Genomic DNA, 18,802 nt, shown 5'->3' with positions numbered 1-18,802 from the left:
CGTTACGTCACTTCCAGCAAACGTCACAGAAAACAATGAGGGCAAACGGCATCACAGATCTGTTCTAACCTAAAATTTTCTGGTCTAGTTCTGCTAAAAATACACACTGTACGCTGACACACCGAATCCATCAGCACGTTAGCATGTTGCTCACTGCCGGGCCTGCCTGTAACAGGTACAGACAGCATTATCTTCACCTGTCTCTCCTCTGCTCCGCGCCGCGTGTGAGTGTGTGTGTGTGTGTGTGTGTGTGTGTGGAGGGGCTCACCCCACCCTCGGTGAAACACCGGAGCAGAGGATATTAATGATTGTGTGAAATTTTAGCGGCGACTCACGCTGCTGCAGATTGAGTGTGGGGTTAACACGGGCAGTGGCGCTCGCATCACATCAAGAGTTTCCCTTGACGTTGACTCGACACAGAGGTTGACTCGTGTTTTTGTCTGCGCTGCACCGAGGCCCCCCCATGTAAATCATTGATTTCCCAAAGAATGGATATTTGGTTTTATTTTTGGCAACAAAAAGGCTTGTTTTGGGGTTTTTTTTTTTTGGCTTGTCAGGGGTCCCCATTGGCCCGGCGGCCTGCTAGGTCTGTTCACTTACAGAGGAAACAATACAGTATTGTATTTTACTCCTTTTAGTGGTACAGCTTACATGTTATAAAATACCACAGACTATGGATTAGACAGTCTACTGCATGTCCTAAGTGTAGGTCTTTAACCGACCACAAGCCAAGCCAAAAAGAAAGCCTTTGGGTTTTCTCTGGGTTTTGCTCAGATCTGGATGTCAAAGGGTCGTTTTGCTCATATTAAAAAACACATTTTCCTCTTTTCTCTCGTCATATCTGTCTATGCAGACACTTTGAGACTGCTGCTGCATCCTCAGTAATGGAGGTGCTTGGAATTTAGTTTGTATTGCTCACAGCATTGAAAAAGGTGTCCTGGTTCGTACGGATTGTCCACCGTCAGCAGTTTTCAGAGGGACTTTTTCTAATTTCAGTGAAAACCGTCTGCGGCGAAATACCAGAGATGAATATCTCAAAACCTCGACAAACAAAACCGAGACGAGCTGAACCACAGGGGCAAGTGAGAAAACGTGTCTGATTGTAATTTGGCTGAACTGACCCTTTAAGGTTCATGTCATTAATGATCCACCACAGAATGATGAAGTCTCATGTGTTTGAACGTCCCGACGTGTCTTCAGACTGTGACGTGCTCTGATAGCAGCTGCTGTTGTCTGTTTGCTGTGTGTCTGACAGCTTCTTTTCACTGGCAGGTCAGCTGAACTGTCTGACCTCCCATCGGCCTCTCACACACACACACACACACACACACACACACACACACACACTCACACACACAGATACAAAGGTTAAAAGGCCACCGTTGGGTCACTGTGTGTGTGTGTGTGCGTGTGCGCTCTCTCCATGCTGTTTACTCTCTGTTTCAGTGTCTGGCTTGTTGAATGGACACTGGGACAAGCTGCTGCTGTGACTGTTGTTTGTGTGTGATGGAGCTGATATCAGGCCTCAGTATTTTTCACTGCTGACCAACTATCAAACCGTCAAGTAGTGAAAGCTGGTGTTCAAGCTTTGCTGTCACCTCCTTTCTATTGACTATTAAGATAATTGTAATAATGCCAAATCCACAATTTTAAAAGGTCAAAAAGAGGGTAGATAGGTGTGTGTTTCCAAATTGTAACCAGTGTGAGCAGATGTTTGAAGGAGTTGTGGTGTGATGGTCTTCTCTTTCAGGTGATTTCAGTAAACTCGGTGGCCTCTGTTAATGGGACTGCTGGCCTGCAGTGCAGATGATTCAGCCTGCTGAAGGAATAAGGGTGCTGCAGACGCCGGGCTGATATTGTTTTGACAAGTGGATTACTGTTGTAATAACATCAGACTGGTGCTGGTAATGCAGACTGCTTGCACACACTGATCTCTGGCCTGTGCGAGAGTCACTGCTGTACACTGTGTTCTGGAGCCTCTGAACTGGGTGGATACTGTGGTTCAGGCAGGACAGGCTTCCCCTCTTCCCTGCCTCTTATTGAATCTCTCCTACTCCCCACACTTCCTTCCTCCCTTCTCAGCTCCTCCTCTGGCTTCCTTCCTCCCCGACGTTGAGGGGAGAGGCCATTAACTGCAGCCGCTTTACTTTTATTTAGCTGGAACTGTAAAAACACCCCCGCCTGTTCTTCAGAAGACAGCTTTGAGTTGAGCGTCTGGTTTGTGTGGCTTTTACAACAGTAGAAAGCAGAGCATGTGATATTTATCCAGCAGGCTTACAGAAGGGCCTGGTTGACTTGGTTTCCCAGAAGGCTGTTCTGTGAATGGAGCCCTCCCTCAGTCCCCTCCCTGTGGCTGCTGTGGTGAGCACACAGGCCCGGGCTGGTAGTGGCTCAAGCTCCCAAATGAGACAGCCAAGCAACGGAACATCTTTCCAATGCTTTTCCCCTCTTCAAAGAGGGCAGTGGCCTCTAAGGGTTGCAAAACAAACCTCAGCGGTCACATTATGATAAGCAAGATGGAGAAGAAAGAGAATTGTGTTTGTTTTTTCGGACTGGTCTCAGATCAGTGCGTTTCGGCCACACGGGCAGCGTGGCTCTTTGGGTGTCGATGCCAGTCTGACGGTCAGACTGAGATATCTCATCAGCTATTGGATGGATTGTCATGAAAGCTTGTACAGACATTCATGGGCCAGAGAAGATGGAGCCTGTTCATTTAGTGCTGCCAGCAGGTCAAAATAATTGTCTCTCATCCAGTAAAATATTGCAGATATTTGTCCAGATATTCACCGTCCTCAGATGGAGTTGGATGGATTACCATGAGCACCACTGTCCCTAAGTCCAGCCTCACATGGCTGTGAAGGCTCTACGTCTTCTATTTATCTTGTCAAATTGTAAAATGAAGCAATCTGATGTGGAAACTTCTCGTTTTGGTTCATCTGCTCACAGCTCACACACAGAAGGCACTGCTTGACTTTAAAGCTTCACAAGCCTAAAAGACTGAGAAGCAGCGATACTCCAGATGTGAGGAGAGAAGGTATCAGGCGTTCTGTCGGTTGTCAGAGTGCTGGGTCCTCGAATGTAACTTTACCTCGGCCCCTCTCCCTCATGGCTTGTTAAAGAGAATTTGGCTCGGCCGTTGGTTTTTTTCCACTCCACCTCTTCCCTCTGGTGTGCATTTGATGACGTTACCAGAGGGTCATTTAGTTCTGCTTCTTCATCGTCCTGCTCAGCTTTTTGTTCCCTCAGTGCTGCTTGTTCCACATTCATGACTCATGTTGTGACAAATAGCTTAAAAGCTCAAAAGTTTCATAAGTGTTTTAAATTGATTGGGTTGGGCCATCATTTCCACCTCAGGTGATAAGTGCTGAATTGAGTGTGTGTGTGTGTGTGTGTGTGTGTGTGTGTGTGTGTGTGTGTGTGTGTGTGTGTGTGTCTTTGTTCTCGGTGCCTGTGTGCTGAGCACCTCATACCTTCGCTCTTTGGTGGTTAATGTCGGTTGGTTTTACTGGCTTAGGTTTTGTTCTTCACAGCGTCCCCCACCCCTCTCTGTCTCTTCCATGTGGTTTGCGCTGGTTGGCCTTCTTCCTTCAGTCTTACTCCACCCGTCCCCTGTGGCTGCTGTGGTGGGGCAGAGGCAGGTTTGGGTGGGTTTACATTTCAGCCCAGGCTCGACACTAACCCACCCTAATGCAGACAAATAAGCCCGGGAGGATTACTGAGGCTGGGATAGGTTGGGTTTTCCTGGACTGGGCTAGTTCCTGCTTTAAGCTTTGCAGTGTTCCTTGCACGTTTCCACATTTTTAATTAGAATATATCGGTTATTTTGTGATTGAATGTACTCTGTTTGTCCAGTGGCAATCAAAGCTCTGACAGTTTCTTCATGTTTTTATTTTTCACAGTTTTTTTTGTATTTTTTTATTTTGTTTTCACCTGATCTCACCCATGCTGTGTCATGAACTGGCCAGGTGGATTGTCGGGGATACACTCCAAAAATTGTGCAGAGCTTTGTGGAGAAAGTGTCAGTGTTAAGGCCCTGCAGCTCAAATAGCTGAGTGTACATTGTGTCACTGCTCTTACAGAGCTGCACACACACACACACACACACACACACACAGACACCGCACACACATAAAGTGAGTGAGTGTCCAGCAGTGAGTCGAGTGTGAGTCAGAGGTCAGACTGTGTGCCAAGACTAGACAAGGTCAAGACTTCTGCTCAGAACAAACAGACAACACACAACAAAAGAGTCTCAGACTGCAGAGAGGCAGTGAGAGGAGGAGAGAGAGAAACTGAAAATGAGAAGCGATGGAAAAAATAAGAAACGCAGAGGAAGAATGATGGCGGGCGACAGAGGAATGCAAGAGGAGAGAGACTGATAAAGGCCGGAAGACTCGGGAGAACACAAGGAGAGACTTGTGGGACAGAAAGAGGAGGATGGAGGGATTGTTTGAGGAAAAATGGATAGAGAGATAGGAGGCAAGTGGAGATACAGGAAGGGCTCAGAGTGACAGAGTGGGAGGAGGAGAAGAAAAGGACCAAACCATGAAACAATGAACAAGAGACGAGAGGCGGACGTGACTATAAGGCAGTGATCATTGTGTCTCCCAGTGGTGCCCTGATCCGGGAGGTCAGCCCAGATCAGCTCTGATGCTTGTGTGTCTGTGTGTCTGTGTGTGTGTGTGTGTGTGTGTGTGTGTGTGTGTGTGTGTGTGTGTGTGTGTGTGTGTGTGCGTGCGTGGGACTGACTGTTGTTTGTTGAGGACAGAAACACCACAGTTATTCAGCGTGTCCACAAAGAGACCACTGTACGCCGGGACAGACACCACAGTCCCAACACTTGTCTTTCCTGTGATTTGAAGCTTTTCTGCGTCCAATCCTGAGACACACGCTCCAGCATGTAACCCATACATACAGTATCATCACTGTGTGCCACGCTGACTTGGGAGTTTGACCTGTGCTACCCCCTGCTGGTTGACTGTAGCCATAACAGCCCGCTGGAGCAGTGCTGGATCAGAGAACACATGGCTCCGTCAGACCCTTTAAGACACTGTTTCCCAGCTGAGAAAACAATCTGAGCATAAGTTGCATTCAGAAGCTGTTCTGGATCCCTCCCTGATCACATCACAGGGTCTGCCTCAGCTCAGACGCCTGGCTGTCGTGGATTTGTCACGTTTAAATTTTACATTTAAAGAAAAGTTACTGTGACAGTCGAATAATTACCTCTTCATCAGGATCCTGTCCTCACGCTGACAGCTAGCCTCACATCAGACCCTCTGAAATCGTGCAGATGTATTAGTTTTCCAATGAACGTCATGATGTTGCTTGAAATGTGCAGCTTTGTGTTCGTTTAATGACTGAAGTTATTTTGTGCCTACTTTACATCTCTTGTAAATGTTTGATGCTAACCCCCTCCCCCCCCTCTCCTTTTGTGTGTTTGTGCAGCTGAACTGGAGTTTGTTCAGATCATCATCATCATCGTGGTGATGACAGTGATGGTGGTGGTGATCATCTGCCTGCTCAACCACTACAAGCTCTCCACCTGGTCCTTCATAACAAGGCAGAGCCAGGCCCGCAGACACGACCATGCCCTGCAGCAGGTCAGTAACTCGGCGCGCGTGGACGAGAGACAAAAAGATACTGTTTGTGTTGGGTTGTGTTTAGTTGCTCTGGCAGTGTTGTTCTTTCAGCAGCCGTGCCAATAACATTTTGATCTAAACCGATAGTGAGCGAAGAACTGTGCGCCTGCCTGTTCATCTGTTCTCACTGAATGTCCCTGCGTACTCATTGTGACAGTACATTTCTTTATTTCTGAAGCAGGACAAACATAGCTTACCAGTTTGTTCCCAGTAAAGCTGCGCTGAGCTAAATGAATCCTTTTATCCCAGTCGGAGTCTCTGTCCCAGTTTCACTGAGGTAACAGCTTTGCTCCAGTCTGTTAGGTGAACTTGCCGAATTGGTTTCTTCAGAGCCAGACTCTGTCAGGCCTTGATGTTTAATTCAATACAGCGCCGTCTAGACAGCAGCGACTCTGCCCCCATACTGACATGTCGACACTCTGGGACAAACACACACACACACACACACACACACACGCAGTCAGACAAACTTGCATACGCGTACACAGCAAGATTGCATCCACTGACATAGGATCAGTACAGAATGTGATCCACGATGCAAAAATATTGGTCCATTGATATGTTCAGCTTCCAGACCAGCATCTGAAAAACAGATAAAAGCTTTTGTATGCTCGGTTGTCCCATTATGGATCATTTAAATTCAGCTAATAACCTCTCATCTTGTCTTTTTCATCCCTCCTCTCGCTCTCTTCCCCGTGCAGTCCTATCCAAACACAAATTATGCAAACAGACGCAGACACATAATAAAAAAAAAATGCCACAAATGCAACATCACAAAGCAACAAGCCAACAAAGGCCCAAAGCAGAGAAAGTGCAATTTGAAAGAATAGCCAGTGGCCTTTGGCCCCGACAGACACATAAACAACCAGCGTTTCTGCGTGTTTGTCCTGCTTTTCATCTTCCTTTTTTCGCACTAAATACTGTTGACTGTGCCATCTTAGAAAAGATCCTCAAGTCAAACGCAGACGAAGGGAACCTGGAGTTATTTGATAGTTGTGTTTCTTTGTTGTAGCTTTTATCCTGCCTATTTTTTAAGATGGGAGCCGTCTGCCTTTTGTTGTCCCCCCTCCCGAACAGGGCAGGATTTGGGGTTTGAAGCCATCCGGCGTTTCTCAGCGTTGTTGTTTCATCTTTCGCGTCCTCATTAAGTTGTTACTTTTTGGATGTTTTTTTTTTTTCCCCCTGCTTCATCTTTTTTTTTTTGTAAAGGAAGAAAGTTGTTTTTTATTTATCGTCAGCGTAATGGACTCACATCAAAAACCATCCCAGACAAAAGCAAACAGTAAAGTAGTGATCATTGTTGATTTCTAAAGCTTTATCCGTAGCAGGAAATCTAACATGAATTTAATTTGTCAGATAAATGTTAAATGTTCAAAAAGATTGAATTGGCACTTTGTCAGCATATAAAAAGTAAAGCTGCAGTAACTTTTGGTATTTGTTAGTTACAGTCTGCACTACAAACTGCAGCCATGTTCAAAGCGCCTTTGAAGACCTGAGCCTTGTTCTTTCCTGTTTTTGTCCTGTCTGTCTCGATGTGCAGGACGGGTGTCTGTGGCCGTCAGACAGCGGTTCTCGACAAGGTGCCTCAGAGGTAAGACCACCCCCACATTGACCCCTGTCATACCCACAGCCCAGAAGTCTGAAGACCCTGAAGTAACCTAACTATGGGGTTACCCTCCAGGGACGCCGTCGTCCTCTTCAGGCTGTAGTTTGGAGTGTCATCCATGTTGGTTAAATCAGCCAACATTTTCTCCAACTTTGCAAAAAACGTTGGATATGTCTCGGGCAAATTGTGTCCCCCATACTGTTGCTGTCACGATAAGACAGTCTAGATAAGATATTTATGGCTCCTGCGTATTCAGGTGTTTCTAACTGCGAAGTGCTTCATTTGACCATTTTACACTACAAAAGCTGGAAAAGTTCAATGATGCTAATCGCAGCTTTTTGCTCACCAGCCGCGTCACGTGACTCCCGCTTTAAGCTTTATTTTAAAGATGCCATATGTCAGTTTTCAGTGTTAATAAATTGCTCAGCGTTGGGATGGTTACCATCAACAAATGACATTATAGGCAAGACCTTTGTAGCCTCTGCTTTGTGCTAATTGTGTTGTTAGCTCGAGTCACATAATGTTACCATGACCTCATGGATTTCTTCCTCGTGTGTCTTTTCCGTTGCATCTGTGGCTTCATTGAAATGCTTCAACATGTAGGAGGACTCTTCCTGCTTTGCACCATAAAGCAAACTGCTTTGGCAGAATCCAGCAGAATTCCTGCGTTTCTGCGGCTTTGTTTCTTGCGTGGAAAGAAAATCTAACTATACAGTATGTGGAAATGACTTATCGATTCAGTGCTACAAGTCGCATATTTAACTGTTTGACATTCAGAGGCGGCGTAGAGAGAAAGTGGAGGCTATAAAGATGATAATTAAGCTGCGAGAAAGAAGACCTGAACCCACTCATTGATCTCTTTTGTCTCATCTTTACTTGCTGCGTTACAAAAGAAACGTGTCCTGTCTCAGCTTTTCTTTGTTTCGGAGTCGGCTTATTTTCCCAATACTCGCCCTTGTACAATGCTTCTGTGGTTACAGGAATACTGTCACGGCACAGAGATCCTGACATTTGCATTTGGTTGCTTGTCAATATTTGATCATTCAGGAATTGTAGCTTGTAAGTCGCGCCGGGTACGGCTGGCACTATACTCCAAACAAGATCAAATCTGGCATGTTTTCAAAGCCTCTTGAATACAGAACTGCAAACAAATGCCAGTATACTCACTGTGACTGGTGATCTGTTTGCTTAATGGTGTCCATGCCAGATGGAGGAGCTTACGAGTCGCGGTGGGAGGAGATGCAGCAGGGAAAACTAGAAACACAGAGCTCAAAGAACACCTGAAAACGCAACCGATTACATGATAGTATTGATTTCTTGCAGACAATAGTATGGTGAGGCTGTGTGGGAAGTTCAGCCGGTCTGTGCACGCTTAGGCACTCAAAGCCAATTGTGGCACTTTGTGTTGGCAAAAGGGCAAATTTGCAGCAAAACAAATTTGCTTTCATTCGGAGTACCCTGCCAGCTCGAAGCCTTATGTGTAAACCAAAATAAAGGAGGAGAAGACGGAGAACCAGACACGAAGGGCGGATGGGGAGAGAAACGAGCAGAAGGCAGGTGATGGCAGTCAGGGAAGAAGAGGTGGAGGAGGATGAGGGGAGGAAAAAACAGTGTCAACGTTAAAGCACCCAGTGAGACCCGGAAAAAAAGGAAAAGGCCATGGAGAGACAAACACAGAGGGAGATGCAGCCAATGAGTGTGGGTGGCTGATAGATGCAGGGAAGGGGGCTGTGTGTGTGTGGCAGGGGGGTGGATGGTTTTTGGTGCGTCATTAATCAGCAACACCTCCCCTGACACTGTCTAGACAGCCGTCTGAGAGCTGCCCTGCTCTGCTGCGCTCTGCTCCCTCTATCAGCTCCACACCTTTCTCTCCCCCTCCCTCCCTCTGTCTGTCTGACTGTCTGTCACTCTACTTTTTCTCTTTTCTCTCTCCTCTGTTTCTTTCTGTCTTTATCGTTCCCTCTCTCCTTCCTCTCTGTATCGTCGTGGCTCTTTCTTCCTCTTCCTCTCTCTCCCTCTCTCCCCTTATCTCAGTCGCCTTTCTTTTTAATCCTTTCCGTTCCACTCTTTCTCTCTCTGTCTCTCCATTTCAATTGCACTGATCCTCTATCCCCTCCAGTTTTTTTTTTTTTTTTTTTTTCCAGGCTGTTGTTCTCTCCATCCAGACTGCTTTGTCAGTGGGGGTTGACTATTAGAGCCACAGTCACTAATTGAAATGGGTTCCCTCTGATAATGACTCGCCACAGTAGAAATGTGTTGAATTGGACAGAAATGTGAGAAATGAAGAACTGGATCATGCAGGCACAGTCTGAAGAGCTAATTGAGGTGAAGATCTCTGACAAAAGCTGGAGGATGAGGCGATGTGTTGAACGTTGTCGAAGGCACTGAGGATCTTTTCTGCGCTTTACTGTAATTACACCGTTGTGTCTTTAATAACTAATTGGTGATACATTGATGGCTGCGTCAGAATCAAGTGTTTACCCTGAGCCCACTTATGCTTGCATAGAAAGACGGTTTTCTGAGCAGTTAACAGTAACTCCACTGTAATAAATGTCATGAGGGCTGATTTTGAGACCTGGGGGTCAGCACCATGGATGTACTGAGAAACTTGAGATACCATGTTCCAACACGGCATCCCCTACATCCCGTAATGTCCCCATCTCTGAGAATACAAAGAGTCCTCTGTGTGTGTGTGTGTGTGACACAAAAACAAGTGAAAAATGTTTTTTTGCCCGCGGAGCGCCGTGTGACCTGCGGTCCCATACGTTACCAAATTCAAAAAGTACGGGCTCAGCACAAGTCAACTGCAAGACACAAGCAGTAAACAGTGGACATTTAAGCCTCATTTCAGTATTATGACTGACCTGTCACTGGTGGCATCGTGTATGATGATATTATGTTTTTCATTTTACAAAATTCTTTGGTCTGAATTGGTCATTGTAGTCAAGTAGTTTTTGAACTTGTAGTGTTTCTGATGTGACCCACAGTTCACTGCACTGAACATCACTTTGTTTTGTCTGTATACTTTTTCCATATTGTACTATTTATCAGAAAAATTAGAATATTGTGATGTCGATTTTAACCGTATTGCCTGTTGATGCTAGTTAGCCATCTGTACTGACATTCTTCTCTGTATTCTCCTCCTCTTCTCTTTTCCTCCTTCCTTCATCCTCCTCCTCTCTCCCCCACTCTCCTCCTTCTCTCTTACTCCTCTTTCCTCCTCTCTCTCCCCCTCCTTTTCTCCCTCCCCTTCCCTCTCTCTCTGTCCTCCTCAGGTATTATACGCTCCCCAGGCCAGGGATCGCTTCACTGCTCCCTCCTTCATGCAGCGTGACCGCTTCAGCCGCTTCCAGCCCACTTACCCCTACCTGCAGCATCAGATCGACCTGCCGCCCACCATCTCGCTGTCAGACGGTGAGGAGCCCCCGCCGTACCAGGGGCCGTGTACTCTGCAGCTCCGCGACCCCGAGCAACAGATGGAGCTCAACCGTGAGTCGGTGAGGGCGCCGCCTAACCGGACCATCTACGACAGTGACTTGATCGACATGGGAGGAGGCGGGAGCCTGGGAGGGGTCGTGGGAGGAGGGGGAGGGATGGGAGGAGGCGGCCCAAGGCCGCCCAGCAGTAACTCGGGCATCAGTGCGGCCAACTCCAGCAGCCACGGGCGCATGGAGGGCCCCCCGCCAGCATACAGCGAGGTGATGGGTCACTACCCCGGCTCAGCGTTCTTTCTACACCAGCACAGCAATAACCAGAGGGTGGGGGGGCCAGGAAGTAGGACGATCCAGCAGCAGAGCCAATCAGAAAGCACAATAGTACCTGCCAAGGCCAAGGACGGCCAACCGGAGGACCTGGTGTGAAGAAAAGGGTAGGAGGGCAGGTGGGGCCACCCACCCCAGACTGGATACTGTCTCTCCTCTTCACCCCTGATCACCTGTAAGCAGTGGTCTCTCTATCGCTCTCTCTCTTTCTCTCTGTCTCTCTCATGTCCTCTCTCCACACTCCCATGCACAAATAAATATCAACCTTAGCTACAACAAAACTAGGAAAGAGAAAACCAAGAGTTGATTTCCTTTGAGTTTCTTTCTGATGTTAGTAATTCAAACAGCTAGCACTGCTGGGGCAGGATGTATGCACTGCGTGGAGAGATTCTTTTCCCTCTACATGAGAAAGAAACATACTGCTAGCACAGATTGAAACTATTTGCGTTTCGTCCCCTCGGGTGGCGACTCTGTCCCCGGGAAGTGAGGATGAAGTTTTTCTTTTTGGTTTCATTTTTGGACCGGGATCTGTGCACAAAGCGAGAACTGAGAATCAAGGACTTACAGAGAACACAACAAAACAAGAGACTCACAAACCCAAATCTTAGTGCCAAGGTTCACGAGGAAGCAAAGCAAAGGGGGGAAAATGACTCGTTCTAACATTCACAACACAAAAAAGAAACGTTATCTAAAAGTTGCACTATCTTTTTGTTGTAAAAGAGAAGAGGGAAATAATGCTATGTGATGATGATAATAATGATGATGATGTGTTTGTTTTTCTTTCTTTATTTTTCGTCCTTTTCATGAATGGACTGACTGACTGACTGGACTTTGGCTCCAAAGTTATTCAAACAGTTGGGAGCAAAAAAGAAAAAAAAACAAAAAACAAGTATTATAAGCTTATGTCCTTCCTTTTTTGAAAACCGCAAGAAATACTCGTACCCAGCCTACAACATCTGTCTGCTTACAACACAGGCACAGTGAGACTTAGTAAGAGAATAACCTTGCTCACGTCTGTGTACACTTCAGCCTCGTGGGGAAGACATCGGCCTGGTGACCGGCCGCTGGGTGAACCAAACATCGCTCACTTTCTCTGGTTTGTTTGTTTAGTTGTTACAAGATTTGGAGATGCTTTCTCAAACCAGAGCAGTTGCTAAACTCTTAGAAAGATGCTAGCTGCTCGGCAAGATCCGACGTTCACCGTACTAACATTTTCTGGGAAATCTGGCCAGCTGGTTGGATACCGAGTTAACCGAGAATAACACGACCCCATAACAAGAAAAACATATCTGATAGTCCACCCAGTGGCCTGGTCGCAGCAGATTCTTCATTTTTCAACTCTGTCCCAACCTCTGAGCACCTGACACTTCCTCTTTCCTGTTTCCTGCGTCCATACCCACCCCCCACCCCGCACCCCCCACCCCCACCGCTCATCTCGACATGCACAGTGCATTCTGCCAACAGCCACACTGAACACGAACCCCGCTGCCATGACAACGAAAACACAAAACAAAAACAACAACAACAACAACAACAAAAACAGAAGGCTCGGCTCTCCGTCTTCACGTCTCTAAAGCCACAAAAACAAACCAAGACGACACAAAATGAAGATTCCTGTCTGCATCTGCCAGCACAGCGATCAGGTTTAAACGAAACTGTCTGTGGTCGAAGTCAAAGGGCTATGGGAGGGTCCTTTTTGTAAAAGACAACCTTTTTGAAAATCGAGCCTTTTTCTCTGCTCATCGTTGCCTTCTCCTCTGCTCTTGCGCTTTCTCTGTGTCTCTATCTTGTTTGCGTTCAACGCCAGTGCCCCCCTTCCTCCACCCCACCCCCCCCCCCACCCCCCCATCCCAGCTTTTTAACAGTGTCTCTGGTAAACACTGTTCATCATCCCTCCCTCCATCTGTGTGCAGAAAAAGTGCGTTCAAATGATGCAGAGTCCGCCAAGCCCTTTAAAGTGGAGACTGGAGTGGAGCCCTTGTTTGGCAGTGTGCTAGTGCAGTCCTCTCCTCCCTGTGTGTGTGTGTGTGTGTGTGTGTGTGTGTGTGTGTGTGTGTGTGTGTGCGCGTGTGTGTGCATATGTGTGCATATGTGTGTGTTTGTTGGTAAGACCTTTTAAAAACACAGAAAAGCACTTAATGCTCCTGCAGGAGCATTGTGTGTGTGTGTGTGTGTGTGTGTGTGTGTGTGTGTGTGTGTGTGTGTGTGTGTGCGCGCGCATGTGTGTGTGAATGTCTGTGTTTATCTGAGTGATTTATTAGCCGACTGCTTTGTCTGAGTTTAGAGATTCAAGGACATACTGTATTACTTATTTGGCACTGTCCATATTAACACATTAATTAGCTTTCATTAAATCCAGAGAAGCATGATGGTTATTATCGTGGTGTAGACTCTGAAAGAAGGTGCACGCCACAGTTGACCCCATAGGCTCCATTAAAGCTGCACAAGGACAGCTCCACCTTTCTTGATAATAGTGAGACAATGTGTCCCAGTTTCATATTACATACTGATTCTCAGAGGGTGCTGAGTATGTAGCGTGTTCATGCTAAAAAAAAAAAAGTCGAGTAAAAAAAGTGCACACTTGTTGTGACTGGAGTGTAGATGGACAGACGCTTGTCCCTCGCTGCAGTGCACAAAGGAAGTGGAGGAGCTGCTCGCTGCTGCAAAATATTAAACCAAATAGTTGATGGTGGTGAGACAGGGAAGGTGCGGGAGATCTGAGCAAATAAAATATCAAGCACTAAATCTTTGAAAAACAATTTTGCTTCTCTTTGAGGAGATTAAAGGATAAGGCTGGTGTTATTCTATATTTTTCTTATTGTCAACATATCCAGTGTGTTACTGTGTCTCTCCATACTTTCAGACTTCCCTACCTCAGCCCAAGCCCACTGGTTCCTCCTGAAGGCATTCCTCTTTCCAAACAGCTCACAGTTACACGGTTTGACAGAAACGTCTTGACTCGTTGTCCACTTGCTGCTGTTTTTCTAAAGCTCGCTCCGTCACAACAGCTGAGCTAAATGTGTGAGGAGCTGAGGAAGCCATTTGCTTGGAAGAACATGGTAGTAAGTGGACATTGAGTTCAATTATTTTCCCAAAGCACTGTTTCCAGTGTCAAGAACAAACTGTCAGGATCACTAAAAGGTGGATTCAGTTTTTAAGAAATGCTCAGCAGTGTCACTGTAGTTCACTATGTATTAGTATGTATTATGGAATTGGGACACAGGAACCTTTTATGCTCTAGATCATTTGGTTCATGATTTCTCCGCATTTAAGTCGCTCACACTCTGAAACGTTCAGTCATCCTCTGCTGGTGCTAGTTGCAACCGGAGTGTGAAGTTGCTTAATGCAGCATTAATGAGTATTTGAAGGCGTCACGTAGTACTAATGCAGCAGGGAGGCCTTATGCTGAGCTGAATTCCAGCTGAAGCATCAAACCAGGGACCTGGAAATGTTCCTGTTGGTGCGCGTGAACTAAGTGAACGGGCTCCTCCTTGTGCACTAAGAGCTCACATTTGACTTTACAGCATTCAGATGTCAAGATGATGGAGAAAGAGAGTCAGTTTGAAGACAAGCCTTCTGATTCCATTAGCCTCTGTGTGTTTGAATGTATGCATGTGTCCCAGTTGTGTTTCCGGTCAGTGTGTCCATTTGGAGCTACTGTTGTGTGTGCGTGTGCGTGCGTGCGTGTGTGTGTGTGTGTTACTACATCGCTGCTGCTATTGCTGTTGCTGCTGCTGCTGCTACTATTGTTGCTACTGCTGCTTCTCATGCCCCCACCTCCCGCCCTCTCAGTCCTCTGTCCCTCTGTCCATCCTGTCCCCTCAACTCATGCAAAACTAGAAGGAGAGAAATCTGACCCTCTGCAGTCAAAAGCACAAGTATTGAGACAAAGCCGGGTCTCGTTTCTCGCGAGACCCGAATGAAAACATTTTCATGTTGTTACACAGAAACCCGGGTCAGTCCGAGGTGAAAAGATTGTCCGAACGCTTCTGCCTTTGACTGTACGGACCTGCTTCAAACCCGCATTTCTTTCCTCTTTTTCTTCCTTTCTGTTTTTTTTTTTTTTTCTCGCCTTGTTCTGTCTGCACAGTCATAGCTTGTAAATCGAGGATATAAAGATGAATTTTATGTTTTCTACAAGGAGGTTTGCATGTTACTATTATGTGAGTAAATAAGGTGCCTAATGTTCATGTTTGAGCAGACCACACCTCAGTCAAACTGCTGCTTGGAATCTTTACGGGTGCTTTTTCTGGGACTGAGCGCCTGTCTGGCAGAGTGGAGCAGAGAGATGAGAGGAAAGGTTAGCCAGGTTTGCCAAAAATGATCATTTCTTTTCTTTTTGTACAGTGGTGGACACATGTTACAGTGGTGAGTCTGGTCTGGGTCTCTGATTCAGCTCCTGACCTCCTGTTTGATTACAGACTGAATGTGATCCTGCAGTGAAGTGGACAAAAACCACATTTGATTGAAGGTCCACATGAAACTATACATTTGGTGACCACAGGAGCAGCAGTGTAGCAACACACCAGCTGCCTCTCCGAGCTGCAGCTCAACCCTGACCATTTTTTAGCTCTGAGGTCCGTTCACGACCCGCGCGCCGACGTTGGCGAGCGTGCTCACCGGCCTGCTCATTTCCATTATGCCAGACAGGAGCCGTCACTCCCAGCGAAGCAGCCGAAGCCATTTCAACCAGTAATCTGACCAGCGTGTGGAGCAGACATAGGAACCCACTTGCACTCAAAAAGCTCCCACCTTCGTTGTGCCTCACTTCCAACGGTGCTTTTTTCAGTAGTCTGTCTTTCTTTATGTTTGTTTGTAAGGTGCTGTATATAACTTGAATATATTATGCACATATCCTACCCAATGGGTAGACACCACAAAAAAATGTTGTGTATAATGTAATATAATGTATAGACAATATAAGAATTTTAAGAAGGCAGCATCAAATTTGTAAATGCCTACAGTTAAAAACGTGCTTTGTCTTTTTTTTATGAGAAAACATGGTTTGCAAAGTATGCTTAGAAAATGGTTGCAACACAAATACAAATTACTACTTATAATATTTTGCTATAAATAATAGTCTGTTATGATAAGGATGAGGACGTTGTTGAGAAAGGATATTATTCACTTGTTTATTGGATCATCTAAAAACAAGCTTTCACAGTGGTTGCCATCATTTGGGTACTGGCTGGTGGGTTTATTTTCACCGCGGTCATCTCACAGATGTATAGCTCTATTAGATCTTTTAAGACAACAGGAGTCACACACGCATCAGCTGGTGTTAATGCCACAACTTCAGCCGAGCCCCAGTTGAATTTCAACTCGCTTTGTAAATTGTTGATCAAAAAGAAGCCGAAGCTTTCTAGTTTTGGGAGACGTGTCACATGACCACTGCACACGAGAGCCGTCAGCACTTCCAAATAAGGAAGAATATGTGTCTGTACTCATAGATCTTAATCTTTTAGTTCATTTCAGCTGTAATTTTGTATATCTGCCAAAGTATAAATCTGTGGAGCACACTCAGCACTGCTATCCATCCGGCTGGATGCTGGGCTCTGGTCAAAGCATTTCAGCTCTGTTACAGGAGGATCACTGACTTTTGATCACACTCATGTTGAACAGGAAGAGTGGAAAAACATGAAAGGAAAAATGCTCATTCCCTTTTTGGTCAAGATTGGAAAGTTGCACCAGCGTGAAACGAGTGAAAATTGCCGTTAAAACTGTCATTTAACTCTTTTCTCTCTTTATTATTATGATTTTCCTTTGTTTGTTTTCTACATTACAATGTTATATGTGGCACAGTATATTGAAGCAAAAGTCATGTTTAATCTGCAGTCATTTATTTACAGTATGTACTGAAAATAACTCATAACACTGTACAATAACCGCAGAGCATGTTCATTCTTATCTATAGACGATGTACATAGCAGCGCGCCATTTTCTCTTCAAAGCACCAAATAAGTGGCAGTTGTGTAGTTTTAATTTGGAAAAGTCTCTATTGTAACTTTGGCTGGAGCGCCGCTCGGCTCTCCTTCTTCTTAATAGACCTTTTGTTTTTTCGTTTCCTGCACTAGCTTGAAGAACTATCTTGGGCTCAGACTGATTTTTATTTGATTTCTGCCCCCGCAGCGCGCTCCCTCTTTCCACTTATCAGAAGTCTGTACTCAACTGCTGACAACAAGTAGCTGTTTTTATCGTTCCAGATTTTAATAATAACAATGATAACGTCTCAACAGTTTGGTATTCTCTCTGTCTTGACAGTTACCATAGGACTGCTTCCATCATGGGTTTTGTAACATCGGTTTGCTTTATTTACAAAATGAATCCTTCTCGTTCCCCCCTCCCCCCTCTGTGCTGAAATCTAGATATATATATGACTGTATCCAGTGACCGTACAGTATATATATATCCAAAACACAGAGGTAAAATTGTTGTGTGTTTTTGCCTCTTTTTATTTAAGCAATTGTGATGTAATAGGTTTTAGGCCTAAGGTCTGTTATTGCAATACTTTTACAGAAAAGAAGAAAAAAATCAAAAAATGTTGCTTAAGTGCTGTTGTAGTCAAAGATTTTATGCTTGTACTTATGCTGTAGTCAAACTGCAGCGTAATGAATAAAACTTTAAAAGTGATGACTCTGGTGTTCTCCCTGTATTTTTTCCACCTCACTCTTATATAGTTCATGAGGTTTTGTGATGTGATTACTGGAGTCGGTGCGAGTGGCGGTGCCACTCGGGGCTTTATCTGTCCTCACTGATGCAGCCAAATAACCTGAGAAGGATTTAAGGCACATCAGCAACTTGCTTGCCTGATTTCTAGTGTGGTTGCTTGGGGATGCAGGTTGAGGTCTGACATGCAGAGCACAGCCTGATTGGGTTAATTGGCTGCTATGATACTATTATATAAGGTGATTTTATTTATAAAACTCATTTCAGTGCAGCTAAACCTAATGTGCTTTACAGCTTAGTTCTTCTCCATGTTAGGCATGCTGACTACAAGTAGCAGAGTGTTTCATGTAAGCTCTGAATACATTTTATGTTCAATGTGTTGCCTATTTTATGTTGTGTAAACTCAGTGGCATTGTTAGGGTCTCTTGGGGCTCCAAGCAAGAAATCCCTGGGGCCTGCAACCCCACCCATGCACGCCGCAAACGTTTGGTTTTTGCACACGTAAATGCACAATTTCTGGGACATTTGAGATGAATACTGAAAAAATAGATTAGTGGTTATCAAAGTGAGGTCCAGGGACCAACAGAGGTCCCTGAAAGCCAAGTTCTATCAATAATCGTTGTTGTAAATAAGTGGCTGCGGCCCCCCTAGTGGCCGGGGGCTCCAAGCAACTGTCTGGCTTGCCTGTCTGCAAGCCCGGCCCCTGCGTAAACTGCCCCAAACTCCCTGAAAATACTTACAACAGAAGTTCTCAAAGTTTCAATGACCAAGTGCCAATTTAGGAAGCCAAACGACTGATGGCCACGTTGGAAAACCATGACCTTTTCGTGCGATTTGAGATTGGTCTCATAACAGCATTTAGCATTAAATTCCTTGAGGACTGGATTCACCTGTTTGCAGATAAGGCAGATCACTTTCTGTCCCCCGAGGTCTGACGTAGTAAGAGTTGATTCATTTTTGCTGAAACTGCCTCTCAGTTTTTATCCAAGGTGGCCTTTCCATCCCACTTCCACATTAAACTGCTGAGTCGTCCATTGAAATCACTGACTTTAGCAAAAACTGATGACAGAACGTTATTCTTCAAAAGCTGTGACAGATATCAGTTTGTTTCGCATGAACAGGAGCCGAGGACT

At 45.5% G+C, this 18,802-nt stretch overlaps 1 protein-coding gene across 4 annotated transcripts in view; it reads left to right on the top strand.

Annotated features, from left to right (window-relative positions):
* The window catches only part of LOC143324388 (low-density lipoprotein receptor class A domain-containing protein 4-like), a 209,841-nt gene extending 192,208 nt beyond the window's left edge, over window positions 1-17,633 (top strand). For all 4 annotated transcript variants that reach the window (XM_076736783.1, XM_076736784.1, XM_076736785.1 and 1 more), the window contains 3 exons: window positions 5,443-5,597; window positions 7,177-7,227; window positions 10,518-17,633. In XM_076736783.1, coding sequence (XP_076592898.1) covers window positions 5,443-5,597; window positions 7,177-7,227; window positions 10,518-11,102 — 791 coding nt within the window. In that variant the 3' untranslated portion in view covers window positions 11,103-17,633. The remainder of the gene's footprint in view (window positions 1-5,442; window positions 5,598-7,176; window positions 7,228-10,517) is intronic.
* Window positions 17,634-18,802: the final 1,169 nt, after the last annotated feature.

Source organism: Chaetodon auriga, chromosome 8 (assembly GCF_051107435.1).
Source record: "Chaetodon auriga isolate fChaAug3 chromosome 8, fChaAug3.hap1, whole genome shotgun sequence".
NCBI classification, from domain to species: Eukaryota; Metazoa; Chordata; class Actinopteri; order Chaetodontiformes; family Chaetodontidae; genus Chaetodon; species Chaetodon auriga.
This window is presented reverse-complemented; position numbering and strand designations above follow the sequence as displayed.